General features: G+C 54.7%; 1 protein-coding gene across 4 annotated transcripts; it reads left to right on the top strand.

Annotated features, from left to right (window-relative positions):
* Positions 1–498: 498 nt before the first annotated feature.
* Positions 499–13,412, top strand: LOC127024763 (uncharacterized). Of its 4 annotated transcripts, none has more exons than XR_007767595.1 (3): positions 499–626; positions 1,496–1,727; positions 2,644–2,942. XR_007767595.1 is itself a non-coding variant. In XM_050909424.1 (3 exons), exons 1-3 carry the CDS (start codon positions 548–550, stop codon positions 3,448–3,450), a joined length of 423 nt encoding a protein of 140 aa, XP_050765381.1. In that variant the 5' UTR covers positions 499–547; the 3' UTR covers positions 3,451–3,671. The 4 variants fall into 4 exon arrangements, 1 of the variants encoding a protein (XP_050765381.1); XR_007767596.1 differs by having other exon boundaries at positions 2,612–2,942; XM_050909424.1 differs by lacking the exon at positions 2,644–2,942 and adding an exon at positions 3,339–3,671.
* The last annotated feature ends 6,457 nt before the right edge of the window (positions 13,413–19,869 follow it).

The raw sequence follows: 19,869 nt of genomic DNA, 5'->3' as shown, positions 1-19,869 counted from the left end.
GAGAGACGGGAGTGGGCAGCGCTGCTAACCAGCCCTCGCCTGCACCTGCCCGGAGCCCTGGGCAAAATCCCCCCCCCCAGCCAGGGGTCACCTGGCCGGAGGGGGGGCTTTGGTGGCATCACCCCTCGCTCTCTCCTGGTGGTCCCAGGGACAACGCAGGGAAAGGAGAGCTTCCCCTCCCGCTCCCCCTTCCCAGCACAAAGGGAAAGTGGTCTTAAGTCCGGGGCTCCCTTCTGCCCGGGGACAAAAGCTCTGGGACACTTTAACAGCACGGAGGGCCTCGCTGACAGCTCTGATTGTTAAAGCACTGTGGCAGCAAGGCTGCCCCCACCCCTATTAATGATTCTAATTAGAAACCATGCAGGGCAGCCGCTTGGGGGTGGGGGTGAGGAGAGGGGTGGGCTCTGCATAATTTATTCTCACTTAATCTCATTAAGGGGGAAAAGAGAGAGAGAGAGAGAGAGAGGAATGAGTGTGGGAATGCAGTGCATGGGAGGAGAACTACTGCTCAGTCCTTTTCCAGCACGTCTTTCTGCCACGGGACTCAATGGAGCTAAGTATCATCACCCCTGCTTTCCAGGTGGGGAAAAGAGGCATGGAGGAGGGTAGCCGAGGTTGCACAGCAGGTCAGCGAGAGCTGGGAACTGAACTCAGGGTATCTGCACCTCCTTACACCTTCTCCTACTGCCATTTTCTCTTCCCACATTGCTCTGGAAAGTGGGATTGCTGGAGGGCTGGAGAGGTAAAAGTGTCATAGCCCCATCGAGCCAGGCATCAGGCAGGGCAGAGGCAGGCCATGACCTTGCATCAGCAGCAGCACTGTTTAAGCTCAGTTGCTTCAGAAAGCGCTTGAAGAAACCATTGCTGTGCTGTTATCAGCAGGTTATATGAGACAGAAGTTGGGAAGTGTCTGTCCTTGCAGTACCCCTGGGATCCTGCCCACGTGGAGGCAGGCCCTGCAGAGAGGCTCCACGCTCTTGTCCTGGTGCCAGGAGAAGGCTGTCCTTGCCCTGCCTTCATGGCCTGCTGGCTTGCAGCCTCAGACTGATATGGATGGGAATAACCCCTTGATTTCCCACCCCAGGGCTAAGCACTGTATGACTGCAGTTAGAGAGACCCTCTGCCCCACCGTACCTGCGGGCTGAGCAAGGGATGCAAAGCATGCAGACATACATTATACTTGAAGCAAATCTAGGGAAAGGACTTGTGGTGCCTGGGGTCACCTGTCAGCACCCTCAAACTGGAACAGCTCTCGTTAGCTCTCCTCTGAGCCTTGCTGTTTTATTGCTGGTGCTGAGGAGCATTACAAAGCTATTGCACAGCCAACAGGATAATAACATTCATGCGTGGCTGCCCGGAGGGACAGGACCCTCATGAATCCCAGCAAATTCTGGCATAAGTCAGAGTAAGAGTAAAGCAAAATGAGGAAATGGAGTAATGTTTATTTTTGTCTTTGTTTTTCACCTTCTCTAAGAAACTTCCTTCTGTTCCTCAGCCCTGCCTGCCCAGAAGAGCTCCTTCCAAAGAAGAAACCAGAAGGAGGGAGACATAATGACAAGGCTCAGCACTGGCCTTGCTGCCACTTGCCAGCTCAAGCGTGAAGGGCCTGTGGAAATGAAAGAGCTTTTTACAAGGGCTCCGTGGGAACGTGACCTGAAGACACCCATGACTGCTGTAAGAGGGACAGGGGATGCGGGCTGTGTCCTGGCAAGCTACAGCGCAACCAGGTATGTGTCAGAGGGGTGGCCGCAGCCGGTGGCTCCGCAGGAATGATGCTAACACCAGCCGGTGTCTGGATACCACCAAGGTGTCAGCCCCATGAGGTCTCCGGGAGGAAAGGGTGGTGGATCTTGGGCGGATGGGGTGTTCAGGAGCGTCTCTTTGCACTGCCCCTGTCTTTCATCCGCCCTGCTCTAGACAGCAGGGGCGGCGGGTGTGCAGGCAGCATGGGGCCTTTTCCACCCTGGGACCAGCGTGCAGGGCTTGTGCTGACGCTCGGGGACGTGGAGGGGTCTGGCCCTCCTCGGGGTGAGGGTGAAGGAAGGCGAGGATAACGTTACTGTTCCTTGAATCTGCCTTCTGGGCTGTGGGGGGGCTGTGAAAACCATATCCTGTTATCCTCTGGAGCAGAAAAAATTGCCATTCCTTCCCTCCACTGACCTGGAAATTGTTAACATGTTCCTGTGGCCCGTGGGTCAGCAGCAGCATTGCCTGGGTCGCCACGCTGCATTGTGCGGGGGGGAATTAGCCACCTGTTCCCCAGCCCTAATCCTGCGTGCAGGGCAAGGGCGGCTCTGCTTCGCTGGCCTCTTGCACCGTCTGCTCTGCAGGCACAAAAAGGCCAGTTAACCTGGGAACCGCCTTGCTTGAAGATCAAGGGGAAGGGGGCTCCCTTTGGGAGGGGGATCTGGGCTGCAGGGAAGGGCACCGAGAGGTGGAGAGGGGAGTGTTGCCTCGGGCAGGGGAGCCTGACTAGTTCAGCAGCTCTGTTTCCACCCAGGACTCGCAAGCCCTTTGGCTGCACACATCCGTGCTGTGGCTGGGCAGATGCGGTGCGGGTGCTAAAGCCTGCTCCTCAGCTTGCTTTACGCCCACCTTTTACACCGTTCAGGGCTGCAAATGAGCTTTGTTTGTACCTATCAGCAGAGACTAAGCATCGCCTGAAGCCAGCCTCTTCCAGGTGTGGTTTGCCAGCAGGCACCGCTCGGCACCAGGCAGTCTGTGTAACAGGAGCAGGGTGAGACTTCTCAGCTCCATCAGCACTGCATGCAGCATGGGAGCGGCTGTCCTTGAGTCCTGTCATTCCAGAGCAAATGGCTGGAGGAAAGAAGAAAGAGCAAAGCACTACCTTGGAGATGGAACAAGACTGCAAGCCCAGGCTGCGTGTGTCCCTCACCATCAGCTCTCCAGCCCTGCACTTGGGGAGACAGCCTTTCCCTCATGAACGAGTGGGGAGGGGTGGGAGCCCTCAGGGCTGCTCTCAGGAGCCCTGAAAACTTTAGCAGGACTCTGGGGGCCCTTTTCCTGGGACACTCCCAACACGAGATATGGCCAAGGCACAACTTCTGGATGCAGGAGGACTGTCTCCTGAGTTCTGAGCTTTGGACCCAGCGTTTTGGTTTGGCTTTAGGCAGAAAGAAGGGACAACATTCACATGCACAGATTTCTGCCTAGGGGATTTCAGCAGAGGTGGATGGTGAGATCCCTTCAGTGGGGCAAATCCTTTGTCTATAACAAAAGGAATGCTTGCAAACTGGCTACAGGTTCTGGCAAGGACATCTCTTATTTATTTGAGCTGCCTGCCTCCAGCCTGCTGTACGCGTTTCTCTTCTCTGCAGGTCTCGGCAGCCAGCCTGCCCACATGGCCACGGGGAAGGAGGCTTTAAGCGTCTTCTGAACCAGAGCCTTGGCAGCCCAAAGGACAAATTGCAAAGGAAGGTGGATGGCTGAGTGGAAAACAGGCAGTTCCTTCATGTGATAAAATGGGCTGTGTATTCCCCACAGCCTCTGACGTTGAGCACAGAGGCGTGGAGAGCAAGTGGCCGTAGCCCTGCTCAGTAAGTCAAACAGTAGCACTGGCAGTGCTCTCCGACTGTTTCTGGACAGCCCTCTGCTCCCTGAGGAGCTCTGGAGCCATCCATATGGGGAGCATGTGCAACTTCCCATGCAATGTGCTCTGCATATGTCTCGAGCACATGGAAGGAATGGTTCCAAATCCAAGGGACCAAAAAAAAAAAAAAAAAAAGAAAAAATGAATGCCTGTGTTGAAAAAAGCTTTAATCAGACCTCATACTTCCACACTTTGATGTGTTACTCAGCCTAACCTTGGGCTATTAGATGCAGATGGGCTGAAGCTTTGAGAGATCAGACTTACAGTTTCTCAGAAAGGCCCAAGGCTTTATAGAATGGCTATCCAGGCTCCCATTGTGGGTGGAAGTTGTGAAGAAGGATGTCAGAGACATTTCGTTATCCCCATCCCAGTGCTCTGTGGCACCCTCAACTGGAGATCTGCAGGTGAGACAGAGACTGGCCACGAGCTGTTGTGAGAAGTCACTGCGTTTTGGAGGCTCTTAAAAGCACCTGCTCATTCCTCCCATGCTACTGCACAGGCCAGCAAGAATGGATGCAGGCCAGCGAGAACAGCCACCGGGATACAGGGACAGCCGAGATGAGAGAATACATGACAACATCTGTGTGCAAGGGACTGCCACAGCTGCCGTAGTGCCCATGAAAGCGCCCTGTGGCTCCATCTGGTTTGGGGACAATCCCAGTTCTTATGGAAACACATGGCTGACATCTGGGGAAACAGGAAACGGCGGCAAGCGTTGCCCCAGCAACGGCGTGTCCCTCCGTCTGGTCCCCCACTGGGAGAGCCATGGGATCGGCAGCTTGCCGCTCGGGGAATTCAAAGTACAAGACCAAGGCGACTGATTGATGGGTCGGGTTCAATGGGGAGGGATATGATTAATAAGTGTTATGGCCCCATTGTTCCCGCTGTGCGGCTGTCAGTGCCGGTTAGCGCTGATGGACGCTTTGATGACTCTATGCCCATGAGCGAGCCACTGACTTGATGAATCTCAGCCAGCAGAATAATATTTGCTATGAACCCCTTCTGCCTCCCTTGGACAATAGCGGGGCCAGCCTGTATTGTGCGGGGTGTGGGATCCAGGTTGGGTACCGAGGCCTGATTTTTCTCCAGCATGGCAGTTCGGCAGCGCCCGCCTCTTTCCATCACATCACCCCCCTTACGGGGTCCCTCATCCTAGTTGGCAGCTGGCTGTGCCAGGGAAGGAGAGAAGGGTAAGAAATTGCGGCGCTTTCTTAGAAACGCAAACACAGGGGCTTTCAGGCTGGAATGTCACCACGGTCTGGAACGAACAGCAAAGTACTTCTTTGTGCCAAACATTTGTGTTTTGCAAACCAATGTGTTTTCTTTAGGCGCTGTGCACCCCGGCAAGGGGCAGGCACATGCTATGGCAATGTCTTGTGAGCTGTGCTTTAATGAGCTCTGCTGTTGGCTCACTCTGGATGTGCAGCACAGTCATGTACCCACCCTGTGCCTTGACCACCCTCTAGCACTCGAGCTGCTTGGAGGTACTGGGCACTCTTTGGGACAGGAGAATGCTGGGGCCGTATCCTGTCTCCCCACTGATGGCTGCTGCAACCTGGATCATCCTTGCCAAAGATGCCCTGCGACAAGCGGTAAATGCACCGGCAGGAACCTTCTTCCCAGAACGCTGTCCTGCTGTTCAGGACAAAATGATTTCTGAACGCAGAGCTCAGCTGCGTTCTCCTTCTGCTCTGACCTGGACAAAGCAAGCCCCCTCCCTCCACAAAGCAGCACGCAGGTCTGGGAGTGCAGAGGGAGGGGATGCTCAGCCAGAGCTGCCCCAAGACGCTCTGTCCAGTATGGCTCGTTGACTCCACCAGTTTGTCTCCTGCTGGTTGTCTGTCCTTTCTGATGTTTTAATAAGGTTGCTGCCGCTGAGGGTGAGCTAACGCTGGAGCTTCATGTATGCAAAAGGCGACAAAGTTTGTTTTAGAGCTGCTTTTGTTCCGGTCGAGGGAAAAAGTATAAATCCCAGCTGTGCACGGTGGGCACACGCCCAGGGTGTTCCTAGTGGTTTGTAACAAGTCCAGCGAAGCGCAGCCCCAGCCTGGGCTGTAGCACAGATCAATCCGGCCGGGCCCCGGGCTGGACCCCCCCCCCCAGCAGCGGTGCCCGGGGAAGGTGACCCTCCTGCGGCAGGACGGGCCCGGCGAGCGCCTCCGGGTCCGCTCCATCCCGCCGGGGCGGGCGGCAGCCAGGAGCGGAGAGAGGCGGCACGGCGAGGCCGGGCGCCGGCTTCCCCCCCCCGGCTCCGGGCTGCCGCCGCTCGCCCCGGCCGCCGCCGCCCGCCCCGGCCGCCGGCACCGCGGGCCGCTCGTGCCCCCTGCCGGCCCCTTCCCAGTGCTGGCGGAGCTCGGGGCGATCGCCCCGCCTTTATCTGTAGCACCCTGGTTTATTAAAAAACACACGCTTGGCTTAGCCCTGACGGTGCTCTGGTATCCGGGGTGCTCTGCAGGAGCATCAGAGCGGCGATGGTAAAGAGCGGCGTCTCTGCCGGGAGGGCGGAGCAGGTTCGCACCGATCTCCCACCACGGGAAAGCCTCATCTGCCCGAGCACGGCTGCCCGAGACGGTCCTTTCCCCAGATCTGCTCCTGCTGCTTCCCCTCTCGCCGGGCAGCCGGCCTGGGCGATGCACAGCGTGGGCCGGGCACCGTAGCGTGCCCGGGTTTCCCGGCTCACGTCCCTCCTTGCGCCCCGGTGGCGGGACGCCTGTCCCATCCGTTCACGCCGGGGCAAGGGGTCAGCCCAGGGGCTCTGGGCGCTGCTGCCCCAAGCCGCGCTCCTGCGGGATGCGGAGCTGCGGGCTGCGCTCTGTGCAGCGCTGCTGGCCCGCGCTGCATCACAGCTTTCATCCACGAGAGGCCACTTTCCTCTAGCGTTTGCTGCTGCCGCCGCAAAAAGCCTTCCCCAGCCAGGAAAACGCTGGGCAGAAGGACGTGCGCTCATTTGGGCGAATGAGCAGAGGAGAGGCCCGTCCCAGGCTTGGGGTTGGATGGCTCTTCCAGTATGTGGCTGGCTGTGCTTTTCTGCCTAAGCCCAGCTCCTTCCCAGCTTTTCTCCACTGCTTCGTGCAAGCAAGAGAGCCATTGGTAAGAAACTGCACTGGCATTTTTGTTGGGACCGTACCTCCTGCCTGGCTTGCTTAGGTAACACCTTTAGGCCTGCCTTGCAGGGTGCCTGAGAGAGCCAGGTGGGACCAGAGAAGCAGCAGCACAGACCGGTCTCGGGGTTGCATCCCACCTCCGATGTCGGCGATGCCTCTACTCATGTCTGTACTGCCCAGGCAGCAGCAAGTCACACTTCCCACTGTGCCCTGCAGAGATAAACCCACAGGAGGGCAACTCGGTCATCTCACTGCTTCAAGCCCATAAACAATGTGGCTTTGTGCTCAGGGGGTGCCAAAGGGCAAAGAAGGGCTTTCAGCAGAGGACCAAAAGTTTGAGTGGGAACACTTCAAAGCCTCGGGGCCACCCATGGCCATCGGCTGCCCGGCAGGCTGCAGGGTCAGCTCTTGGCAAGGAGACAGGCTGGTTAATTGGAGAGGCAAATGGCCCAGGGCCCTATGAGCTTTAGCTCACTCACAAAGGGATGCTCTGCGCTGTCTCTCTCTTCTAGCCATGCAGCTGGATGGCAGCCCAGAAAGGCTCACCCTAGCACAGGGCACTAGGGCTGGAAAAGCCACCTCCTGTCTGCGGGAAGGGAGCCGGGACTGGGTGCTACGTGAGGGGCTGTGCCCTTCCCTCCCAGCAGCCAGAGCCAGAGGAACAAGGCAGTGCAACACCCGCGTTACTCTAATGTCTGGGTCTCGTCAGCCCAAAGCAAGACCAGGACAAGAATCGCTAAGCCGCCTCTGTGCACCCGGTCTCACCTGTCCCTGAGAACCCCTGCCTACAGCGCTGGAGAAAGATCTGAGCCACTCGTGCTTGCCATGGGCTTTGCTCTCAGGCAACAGGCTGAGACTCTCTTAAATGCCTTTCGCCATTGTGTGCTGCTCTGTGGTGATCCGTGGGGGGGTCGTGTGTTTGGGAAATCTTGCTCGGGAGCAGAAGGAGGTTGGCCTGGTGCTCACACTGTGGTAGAGAGCAACACTCCTGTCCTCCTGGCTCCTCCCTTCTCCTCTCCCGAGTTTCCCCCTGTGCCGGCATGTTAATTACTTAGGACCTGATTTCCTCGTTTCTGTCACTGAGGCTGCATTGCAATAGCCAGTCAATGAACCCAATCAGTGTGAGTAATATCGAAGGACTGCATCTTGGCGCTATTATTGTTCTCTGCTTGGTAAAGGTTTATGGCATTTCATTTCATAGAAGCTTTCCTGCTGCCAAAGCCTCAAGCCAGCCTTTTACTTTAGCTGTATTAATTCTCCTGGGTCAGCCCTGCTTATATTGTCTTTTTAATTGAACATTCTTTTCCTGTCTCACTTTTGCAAATTCAGCCTTGATTTTCTTCCAGTTTTGCAAGGAAGGAAAAGAATGAATATGGCATTGGCTGACCGAGGGATAGCACTTGTGAGAGGGACCCACCTTCGGCGGAACCAGCTCCTTGGCCAGGAGAGGAATAAAGTGGAAGGTCCTGATAAAAACAAGTGGGAGAGAAGTGAGGGGAACTTGGAGAGAGCTTTGTCTCCTCTGGTCCAGAGGCAGACTCGTGCCAAGGCCTCTGCCCTCAGATCCCAGGATGCTGGAGTTACATCTGCTTTTTGTTACAGCGACCTGTCCTGCCTGGCCACAGCAGGCAACAACACGTGTTCCTTCTGATCCCGGATCCAGGACCAGCACTGGGATTGGTTTCATTTTGAAACATCTCCCTTGGCTTTGGCAGCTTTTGTCCCCGCACTGGTGGGAGGTGAGGGGAGAGATGTTGCTTCCAGATCCCACAGCTCTTCTTGTTCTTTCCTGCCAGCACGACTGGAGTGGCTGACGTCGCCCAGACCGCCAGAGCTGGGACAAAAACACAGCTCAGGAGGAAAGATCGGCTTGGCTTCAAACTGGTTCTGACTGGAGCAGTGCTCTGGCTTGAGGTGAAGCAGGTCTTGTAATAGCAGGACATCAGAGTGATGTGAGAGGATTTCTGAGGCCCGAGACTTGTGAGCCTGTTTCTCTAGACAGGGGCTAGCACCAGCAAGCCTGATTTGGCCATGCTTGCTATAATAAGTGTAAGTACAATTAATAATAGTGCCTTGCCAGGGAGAAGTGGATGGGTTATGCCAGCCTTTCTCAGACTGAGGTCAGCCCTGCTATTGCTTCTCTTGTAGCTATCAGCATCCATGAGGGAGATGTCTCCTGCTTGCTGTAGAGATATCCAGGGCACTAATGGTTTCCAAAAGTGGATTTGACCGACTGAGTTATAAAGCCAAAATAAGAGTAAGTTGCTTGCAACAAATCCTGCTTGACAAGACTAAAGCAAGCCCTGGGCAAATCTCTGGTCCCAGGCCTGAACTTTTATTTGAACTACTAAACCAAGAGCAACAAGACTGATTAGCTTCTTTTACCTTCCCCCCACCAAAGCCTCTGGACTTAAAACTTCTGGCTCTGGTCCATTTCTGCTCTGCAACACAGCATCTTATTCCTAACACTCTTTACAGCTCTGGAAGGGGGTGAGAAGAGCTGGGAGCCCTCCTGTTAGTGGGGGCAGAACTCCGGTGACTGCAGTCAGCTGTCCAGCCCCAGCCCCAGACCAGGTCTGTTTACCAGGGCCTCCTTCCTGCCCAAATCTCCACCCTTGCCATCTCCCAGCAGGGCCCAGCCGTCGCTGGCAGAGGCTGCTGGCTTCCCCATGGTGCCGGTGCCGGGTCAGGAGTGCCCCCGGCACCCAGCTGCCTGCCAGGGACCTAACCACTGCCTGGCCTCCCGGGGTGTGAATGCACACACTGTCCGGACTGCCTCCAGTTTGGCAGCCGGTAGCATGGGCTCATTGATACAGCCAGGACATGAGGAGCTGCTCAGTTTTAAGATCCTAGCACAGAGCTGTTCACCCTTGTAAATGGCCTGGCTCCTAAGCAAGGATTATGTGTCTGAACAAGCCCTCAGCTTGGGAGCAGCTGTTTTCCAGCTATTGCCTAACAAAGAAAACTTTTATGAGTACAGGAAAAGAACAGGACTTGGTTTTTCTGTACCAGCCATCTGATTTGAGAGCAGCGTGGCTTAGGAACAGCACCTCCTCAGCCACTGAGGGGCTGAGTCGCTCCTCGTGTGCGTGGTCACTCGCACCCTGCCGCAAGCATCCGCCAGGACCTGCCAGCTCTGCACCACCCCACCCCGCAGGAGGTGATAGTGCCCACAGAGGGGGGACCCACACGCGTGAACGTGCAATGCCTTCCTCTTTGGCATCATGTGCATTTGTCTCCCTGTCTGCCTTACCTGACTGAAAACATTGCCGGCTTTTCCCACTGACCTGAACATTGCACCGGTCTGCCACGAACTGCCTCTGCTGTTAAAGAGCTAAAAGCCCAGCCTGCCTGATTTGGTAGCTGCAAGATTTGGTTTGTCGTGGTGGGGTCATTTCTTTCCCCTTGCACAGACTTCATCCTTTCCTCTTGCTTTCTGCTTTTTTAAAGAAACCAATTTCCCAAATGAAGCGCAATGGAGAGCAGACAGTCTGCAAGTGCCTGAGTCAGATGAGCCTAATGGATGAGGCGGCAATTCACTGAAGCACTTTGTTTAATTGAAAGGCTCTGCCTATTGCTGCCAAAGGGAGTCAGAATGTGGTTCCCCTGACAGGCCCTAAGTAGATGACACAATATATGGAGGCTCAGTCCCCAACCCTGCTGCGTTCGGCTCCTTGGCTCGCCTCCTGCTCCCTGCAGCAAGCTGAGTCGCCTTGGCAGGAAGGCAGTACCTTGCCTGGAGTCTTTTACTGCAGTCGCCCCATGGCCGTGCATCCACTAGACAGGCTCTTGCCCTGCCAGCGGGAGGGAGTTGCCTGCTCCCCCCGGGTGCAGCAGCTTATGCGGTGTGAAGAGGGCTGCACCCCGCTGTGAAGAGGCTCTCCCTACTGTGTGCTCTCCTCACCTCAGACTGCATTAGCAAAGGAGGTTGGAGGGGAAGCATCTTTCTGGTTGATGCTGTGCCTCAGACTTCCTTTATCATTTTGGGCCAGTCGCTTAGTGTTGCGAGTGCTTCCTAGACCGATAAGAGCACAAAGGACTGTGCAGAAGCTGCTTCACGGAGCAGTTGTGAAGAGAAAGGTGCTAAAGGCAGTTCAGCTCTCAAGTACTGCAGTATTGTGGGAGCAGCGATTGCTTTGGTCAGGCTGGAATGCAGGGGTCTGCCAAAGCCCGGCCAGCAAGGTGTGCGGGGCAGCCAGTCGCTACCGGTGCTGGGGAGAGGCACGATCTCTGCCGGGAGTGCTGTGTCCATCTATCACTCCTGCTCCAACCTGGTACATCTCATGACGCTGACTCTCCTGTTTTGCTTGGGCATGTGCGGCTAATTTTTCTCTCCCTCTCTTGTCACTTTTCGATGACACCAGGCCTTTTGTTTGGATTCAGCTCTTCACCGTGCGTCCAGCAGACGGATTTGGGGAAAGGAGAATTCTGTAGAGTCCATTAGGCGCCAGCTGGGCAGAGGCACTTGGAGGGCAGGCTGCCTTCCTCCATCCTCTTCCACCGCGTTGCTGGGTACAACAGGAGCTTCTGCTGGCAATTGCTTGGCAATGCACTCCAGGTGTAGCTGGGCTTTGCCTGAGGACTCAAAGCCTGGGCTGCTACATTACTGGGGAGGGGCTCCTACCAACCCGCTCATCCCCTGGCCAGGAGGCAGACAGCAGGCTCAGCTCCTGGGTCTCCTTCCCCCTCTCCCTGCATGACCTGAATTAAGTCAGGAGGTGTTAAGCTGGGCACGGGTTCCCACGGCACAGGGCCTGCCCCAGCACGCTCAGCCCGTGACCTGCAGACACAGATAAATATTTGATGGAGAAGGATGTCAAGTGGCGTTCGGGATCTCGCTCGATTTGAAAGTCTAGTGCAACAGGGACTGAAGCAGGACACCCCTGCTGCCCATTGCCTGCAGCAATGCCAGGGGCTGCTTGGCAGCTCTGCCTGGGAGGGAGGAGGCTGGCAGCTCTGCCTGCGGTGCCCCCCTGCCTGCCCTGCCCACACCAGCCTGGTGGGCCATCAAGACACACAGAGCTGCGGCCTCTCCTTGACCCTCACTGGGACAGGGTCCTCGACGTTATCTCCAATTTACACCGGGGAAAGGTAAGACAAAGAAGGGCAGTGACTTGCCTGGTGCCCAGGGGCTGGGTGGCCCTGCTCTGTCTCAGCAGCATCCCTTCACTTTGCCGTGGGAGAGCAGGCAGCAAGAGGTTAACTCAGCCTGAGTCCCTGTTCCCCGCGTGTGCACAGAATAACGAATGCAGAGGAGAGCATTTGGGAGATTCAATGCAAGGCAGCATCGTCCCAGTGCTGGCTTCTCTCAGCTTGGCACCGAGAGGATGAAATATTTCCTGGTCATTCTTTGTGTGCGCACTAAGAAATTGATTTTCAGATAGAAGAAGAAATCTTCTAAGAGCTGATAGTTTCAATGTCTTTTTTTCTCTTTTTTTTTTTCCTCTTGTTTTTTGCCCACGCTAATGGCAACAGCAGCAGCTGCGTTAACTGTTTTGGATAAAATTCAACACAAAAGCCTCTATCTCTCTGAGAGTCTGGTCCAATAAATCCTGCCTTTAATTATGAATCGGTTTAGGGCAGCGTGAAACCACAAGCCGGGAGGGCTTGGTCCCTCCCTGCTGGCCTGTGGGCATTCCAGCTCGGCAGCCTCGCTGGGCACCACGCAGACCTTTTGTCAGAGGAGCCCAGTGAGAGGAGCCGGGCAGCAGCTCCAGCCTGCCAGCAGCTTTGCAGGGGTTGCCAAGGGCCCTCTAACAGAGTGCTAAAACCTTGGCTCCTCGCTCCTCGAAAAAGGAGGAGAAAGGAAAAAGCCTGATCCCTGCATGCCCTGAATCTTAATCTCTTCTCTTTCAGCTCGAGTCCTCCCTCCCAGCATCCTCCATCTATTCCATTAAAGGAGGGCTCCCGAAAGCTGGGTGTCTTTGTGGCGTCTGCCAGCTCCACCGCCAGCGCCGGGGATGCTGGCTCAAGCCTGCAGCAAGGCACACGCAGGACGGCGGCTGCTGCTCCTCCTCCTCCTCTCCTGCAGCCCTCGGCACCCAGGGTTTGCAGCTGGGCCCCGCCGGCACGCCGAGGGCAGCGTGTTACACAGGCCAGGGGATGTGATCGGTCGGAACTGGGACTGCCCTGGCTGTGGGAGCTCCTGGATTCTTGTCATTTTAAAGAGCTTGTTGCAGAAGGAAAATGGGATATTTCTCTCAGACAAGATTTTGTGAAAGAACGGGGCTGGGTTATTAGCATTGTGCATCATGTGTGTTTCTGGCAATAAAGGTTGAGCCAAATTTGACAGGGAGAGCGCTCTGATCTCAAAGACAGTAACATCCTTCAAGTTGCCTTGACATAGGGTGGCCATCTGGGGGAAACCAGGCCTCACTAGCTAGGAGATCTAAACCGAAATAGCTGCCCTGGCTCCTGAAGACACACTGGGGCAACACAGGGAGCCCCATGGTGGGAAGTGGGCAAGATGAGGGCAGTGACTGAGTACATCCAGTTTCAGCTGGGCAAAAACCTCAGCGTCCCTCATGTAAGAACGTGTGTCTCTGGTGTCAAAAATGACCTGGTCTTTAAACCAGGAAAGGCTCTTTGTGTTTCACTCAGAATATTCTTCAGCCCCCCATTGCTGTATCTGTGTCCCCCATGTCAAAGCCTGCCCCATAGCTCCTGCCAGCACTGCCCCGGGCATCGCGCTGGTGCTGCAGGGCAGCCAGTGTCCATGAGCCCGGCACGGGGCCGGGCGCTGTCTCTGCATCATCACCTGAGCGTTGGAGAGCTGAAATTTTTGCTTTATGGTAATGAAAAAAATGCTTTGGTTGCACTTTCTCTCCAGCTAATCCAATTTGTCTCCTTACTGCTTTCAAATGCCTTTTAAAGATTCCTAGCAATGTATTATAGAAATCCATTTGCTGAGATGCAGCAGAGGGGCATTTTTATTTTACAGTTATTAGCGAGTGACAAGGTAAGTAACTCAGAGAAGATTGATCACCCAACTAAGCATTTTTACTTTCTCAATTAATCCTGGCATGATTGTAATAAATCCAGGAGTGGGAGTAATTAGATGTGAACGGACCTCACTTCCTTTTGCTGCTGCGTGTCAGGGGTAATGGATAGAGACATCTTTCTCTTGGAAGTGGCCTAGGGAGACGTCCAGTTAGATGGGATTTCTGGAAAGAAAGATAGATGTCAGGGGCCAGCGTTCACTTTTTCCTCAATGGAGAACAGATTTATGCTATCAATCCACATTAAGAAGACTTCATGGCTACATAGAAATCCAGCAAGAGTAATTCAATTAGCCTCATGCACTTTTTAAGATGGGATTTGATAATGGAGGATCATTTGCCCTGAAGTTCACGCTGAATTTTCTTTCTGCTTCTTTCTTTTTTCTCTCTTCTTTTTTTTTTTTTTTTTTTTTTGATTAAAAGAGTCATTGTGGTTCACTGGATGCTTTTGCCTCCAAGCTGAGAGGTTGCTAGGTTAAGTCCTAAACCATGCTGGAGGTTCATGGCCACTGAAAACACAGCAAGATGGCACCTGTATCTGTGTGCGTGCTCTGTGCTGATACCCGGTCCCTCTCGCAATGCTAAACCGAGCCCATCTTTGCAAGCTTGAAGCCTGCCCCTTGTACCGAGCGAGGGCACGGGCTTGCTGCTGACTCAGAGGGAAAAGTACCTGTCTGTGTGCGATCCCAGGGCTGGTTCCAGCACGAGGGAAGAGCGCAGCCAGTGCCACGGCCAGCACACCTCCTCCCCAGTCCTGCGTGCAGACACAGCTCGTGCCACCGAGCGAGCCCCGGGCTGCAGGCTGTGCCGGCTGCCGCGTGCTGGGGTCTGACCCCCGGAGGGTCCCAGCCCTCCGCTCGGCCTTCACCAGAGTCCCTCGGGTCTGGGGGCCCTGGAGACTGACTGCTGCTCTGATCTACTGTATATGGGCCCAAAACGCCCGCCTCCCTGTGCGACTGCAGCCCTCCGTCTCATTGCCGTCGTAAACCAGGGTGCGGGCATTGGATGTATCCAGGCTGAATTCCTCGTAATGCTGAATTCCTCGTAATCTGTCATTATATCACAGTGCTCGTAATACTCAGTGGTTTGGGTTTTTATACTCTGTCCCCTGGAGTCGTGTGAATATGTGCAAATCTCAGCATACTTTCCCATTTTTAAAATTGAAGGTTTAGGATCATGCTGTTGAGAAAAGCTTGGATCCCAGTAGCTCCTAAATCTTGGGGCAAAACTGACAAACCCCAAAGAGTAGCTCTGAATTTTTAACTCAATGCTAAGGCTGCTGTCCTGATTTGGGGAGGAAGAGACTGACTTCTTGAATTTGTCTCTTGAATCTTATCTAGAGCATGTGACAGATCCCATTTGTCCCTCACTTTCACGTACGTTGCAGCCAGTGCCGCCACTGATCGAGTGGCTCGTGTCCCCCACTACTGCACAGGGACAGTCGCTCTCTGCGACTCCCCTTGTGATGCTGCAGTGCCCATCGGGGCCAAAGCAAACCTGCCAGGGGCTGCTGCGGCACGAAGCCCCTCTTGTGCAGGTCCTCTGACAGGGAGCTGCTCCCCAGCCCCGAGCCCCGCTCCCACCGAGATCTCATTAATAGATTTACTTATTTGAAAATCATTATACAGGCAGACAGCCTCATAGATGTAGGATCCCAGGGGCAACTTGTTAGCAGCTGCTCTGTAGCTACATCAAGAGATTTTCTGACAGTACACAAAAGCCATTTGACAATGTCAGAAACCACCGAGAGGGATTAACTTAAAAGAGAAAAGGGAAAAAAACCACATTAAAACATGTCTTGGAGCTTATCAGAGATGGAGAGCCTCAGAGCAGAAAAACCAGCCAGTGGGGCGTAGAGGCAACCAGGGAAGAAATCAGGGGCCAGCCCAAGCAGGAATGGGGACACTTTCTCACCCCTGGGGAATTATTTCCGATTAACGTCGGGGCTCTGTTTTGCTTCGCCAGGGTATTCGCACAGGTCTTTTAGTTGCTTTGAAGGCTTGGCCTAAAACGTTGCGGGTTTCTTGCTATGACGTGTGTGCCATACGAGTGTGAATGAAGAGCTCTGCTCTTGGCCCCTCGCTGTACTCAGAGGTGAGCAGACGGAGTTATTTACCCTGTGGTTACTGATACTTTGGCTGCTGCGACTTTCGGATACCTAACCTGATACACCTTAAAGGATCTGTTCTCAGCAAGCACCGAGCACCTGCCCACAGACACCAGGGCCCCACCAAGGGAAGCAGCTGGAGAATGAAGGTATGACACTTGTGATAGCCTTGGCTGAGAGCTGTGATAACAAATATCTTGAAAGGGAAGTGCTTCGGGGTCAAACGGCAGAGAGATGCTGGCATGAAACTGCTGAGTGCAGCAGGAGTGTCTGTACAGTCATTCTGAGGAGGCAATAACTCGCAATAAATGAGAGACCTTTACAGAGTTACTCAGCCCAACCTAAAAGAAGCTCATTTGCCTGTGCCACGAGTTGATAAAATTGGAAAAATCTTCAAAGGACATGAAAAAAATTACAGTCCTGTTGAAAATGTGACAGCTGCTACAGCTGGAGGGAAAAGCCCTGATCAGGCAAAGCCTTACGCAGGCAGTTAACTTCAGGGGTGTAAGAAATGCCACGGACATCGCTGAAGCTTGCTGAGGGCTGGGAGTTAAACCAGTGTCTAAAGGTCAGCGTCACTCAGCCGTCCAGTGCTAGCAACGGTCTCACAACACTAAAAGGTTTTACGAAACCGCTGGCTGCTGTAACTACCTGATTGGAAGTATCACAGCGCTCTCCTCTCCTCTCCCTCGACATTTCAGGCCCCTCCTGCAAGCAAATCTCGGAAATGCCATCCAAACGCATGCAGAGGTGTCAGAAAGCAAACACTGTGTAAGTCCTTGTCAGTTTTCCAGGATCTCTTGATTTTTCAGAGGCTGACTGAGCTACTTCACTTGTGAGCTTAGCTCACAGAAGTTTTTGTGAGCCCCAGGTTTACAATAGCTGTCTTGTAAAGAGCCTGGACAAACACCAGTGATGTATGTATTTTTGTCAGTTACACAGTTTATTTATTTTGTGCACTGATTTGCCAAATAGTTTGTTTCAGTTTTCCCACAGTACCATCAGTTTCTTGGCCAGTTTCTCCTCTTGTCAGCGTGAGGCTTCAGCACGACAGTGGCGGAGCAGAGCAATACCATGCGGGAATGTGCTGCTCCGTGCCGCTTCCCAGCGCGTGTTGTCCCTAAAAGGGTGTTCGGAATGACTGCGCTCCTTCGCTTGCCTTTGGTGCTGTCTTTTGAAAAAGCCGATTGCCTTCTCCTTATGAACTTTATTAAACCTGCACATGGAAAGGAAAGCCGAGATCCTGGGGTGCTTCTGTGGCACCTCCACTAGAAAGCCTACAAGGCTGAGTAGATCCACTCAAAGAACTGACGATACAGGGGTGAATACATCAGAAAAGCCTGCAAAATCCATTTTTCTCTTCACAGCTTTGAAAGCAGATGGCAGGGTGGGGCTAGAAGGAGAGAACTAACAAACAGAAAATAGTACAAACACAGTGTAAATAATTCTTCCCCTCTCCTCTTTGCAAAGTGTGGGAGCAGAATATTACAGCTCGTTTCTTCCACCTTGAACTGAGGTTGTTTCTGTGATTTACAGTTGAGCAGCGCTCGAGGAATACAATAAAAATTAATAATTAAAATAGCAAAAATAATCTGCCAGGCACTGAAATATTTTTAGCTGATTGCCTGAGTTTATAATAGCAGCTATGGAATAATGGAGTCCTTTGTGCTAAATCTCCGCTGTGTAACAGTGATGACTGCGGAGCCTGGACTCCGCGTTGCTCTTCGCTTGTGATGGAGTCTTCCCACTGCAGCTGAACGCTGCTCCCTTGCCCCTCATCCAGAAACCACACATTTCAGTGAAGTTTTTTGGTTGGCACAGGCAGAAGACCTGACATCGTGTATCCTGCTTTGGGTCCCTTTGCCCTGCAGCACCTTCTTCTCGGCAGGGGAGAGCACAGGGACCCATTCCTCCCTGGGGTTTTTACAGGAGTCTAACAGGAGTTAGAAGAGTTAAGCCCTGCCAGGTGAAGCCAGGTTTCCTGCAGACCTGAGTATGCTGTGGGCCACTTTCTTCTGAAAATCGTCTCTCTGAAGTCCTCACTGAGCTGATTAAATACTGCATGCTTTTGAATAGGCAGCCTTCCTTTGGTGTTGAACTGGGAACTCAGTTGTACGTGACAGAAATTGAAGCGTTGAGCAGAAGGGGACCTGGGAGAGGGTGCGGGGTTTACAAGAACAGCCCCAGTGTTGAGACCAAAGTCACGGTGGAAATGCCAAGTGCATGGTTTAAGACAGAATACGTACAGTATGCCTTCCCTGTAAAATCCACAGCAGTTGTGATATCTCCAGACAGATTTATGCGATCTCTGGTATTTCATCCTCTTCAGGGTAGAAGGTAGGCTTGGACAGCATTTTGAACACTCAGTAAGATTCATTTATTCCTATCTTGTAGTTAATTTCTGTTTATGTTCCAGGGGAGAGAAAAAGGATTGGCACATACACAATTGCAGGGGCAAACAGCGCAAATAGCACAAACAGCACTGCTCAAAACTTAGAGGACGAACAGGATGGATGGTCATCTGCAGAGCCTTACAATGCAGGATGCTGCTGTGTATTGAAACATGCTCATCAGAGAACAACACGGGGCACGCCATGTCCTCTGCTGGCATCGTGGCATTGGCGTGGTTAAACTTCACCCGGTAATTCACCCGCTTGGCCCTGGGTCACAAACATGACTTGTTTAGGGCCATCAAGTAAAACAGCCTCGTAAAATGCCTCTGGGGGATGGCTAATTTATGGAGGGGAGAAACAATATCCCTCCCCTGGTGCCACTTAACTTTTCATTTTATATTTGCAGTAATTGCACATGACATCTGGAAAAATTGCCATCCAGTCCCTGGAGAAAGCCAGGGCAGGGGGTCACAGTGCTCCAGGGGCAGACACAGGCCATTCCACGGGAGGGTGGCTTTGCCGTGGCTCGGGCAAGGCGTGGGAGGTGGAAGCCCTGAGCGCCATCTCCCCCTGGTAACTGAGCGGAGGGTGATGGACCACGCGTGGGTGACTCGGTTTGTCTCTGGACGCAGTGCTCGTGGGAGCTTCTGCGGAGCAGGGCCAGCCCAGCTGCCCGGGCCTCAGTTTCCCCATAGGGAAAACGGGAGCAGGCCTGGCGGCAGCCCGGCCCCGGCGATGCCAAGGCCGAGCTGGGGGCGGCAGGGAGGGAAGCGGGGAAGCGCCGGGGCCCGACCCCCTCCTGCAGCCCGCACCGCGGTGCGCGCAGGGCGGCGGAGCGGGGCTCTCCCCGGCCGCCCCCCCCCCCCCCCCCCGGCACGGCTGCGGGGCCGAGGCGGGGGGAGCCCGGCAGCCCTGCGCATCCCCGCAGGTGCGGGGTCCAGGGTGGGGGACCCCAGGACAGGAGCGGGGGGGGGGTGGGGGGGCAGGGTGCCAGCTGCAGCGCAGGGGCGGGCGGGCGGCGGAGGCGGCTGCCGCTGGGCAGCGGTCCCTACACCTTTAAAAGTCTCCTCACGTTGGCGCGCTGATTATCCATTAACCTGATGCGAGCTCCCTTTCCTGGGGGTGGCGTCCTCGGCAGCTCTGCAATAAGAGCCGGCAGCAGGGCTGGCTGCCTCCCTCCCTCCCTCCTCCTCTCTCCTTATCAGCAATTCAGATTGCATGCAAATCTGCGGGCTTTCTTACAGGGGCAAGGCAGAGGACCGAGCGCTTCTCCCCGGCCGCGGCTTCGGGGGAGAGAGATCTCCTCCTCCTCCTCCTCCTCCTCCTCTTGGGATTTTCTTCCTTCTCCCCTCCCCTGCGCTCCCCTCCCTCCCTCCCTTTCTTTCCTCCTTTTCACCTCCTCGAACAAAAGTAGCCCTTCTCTCTGCGCCAGCCCTGCCTGCGAGCGGGGCCGCTTTGTCTGCCCGCGCACGTCGGGGTGCCCGGGGCTGGGAGCGAACCGGGCCGGGCCGAGCCGAGCCGCCGCGGCCGGCGGGCCATGGCGGGGCGAGCGGCGGGCGGCCGGGTGCTGCTGGGGCTACTGGCGTTGCTGGGGCTGCTGGGGCTGGCGCGGGGCGGCGGCGGCGGCGGGGCGACGTGCCCCGAGCGGGAGCTGGAG

Source organism: Gymnogyps californianus, chromosome 21 (genome assembly GCF_018139145.2).
Source record: "Gymnogyps californianus isolate 813 chromosome 21, ASM1813914v2, whole genome shotgun sequence".
Taxonomy (NCBI): domain Eukaryota; kingdom Metazoa; phylum Chordata; class Aves; order Accipitriformes; family Cathartidae; genus Gymnogyps; species Gymnogyps californianus.
The sequence above is the reverse complement of the archived record's forward strand: the minus strand, read 5'-3'. Positions and strand labels throughout refer to the sequence as shown.

What these genes read in the sequence shown, in the direction of transcription:
- LOC127024763 (XM_050909424.1), top strand. Translation starts at nt 548, where the DNA reads ATGGAGCTAAGTATCATCACCCCTGCTTTCCAGGTGGGGAAAAGAGGC. An exon ending in TAGCCGAGGTTGCACAGCAG is followed by an intron (nt 627 to 1,495) that starts GTCAGCGAGAGC and finishes TCTGTTCCTCAG; the next exon opens with CCCTGCCTGCCCAGAAGAGC. An exon ending in GCAAGCTACAGCGCAACCAG is followed by an intron (nt 1,728 to 3,338) that starts GTATGTGTCAGA and finishes TCTTCTCTGCAG; the next exon opens with GTCTCGGCAGCCAGCCTGCC.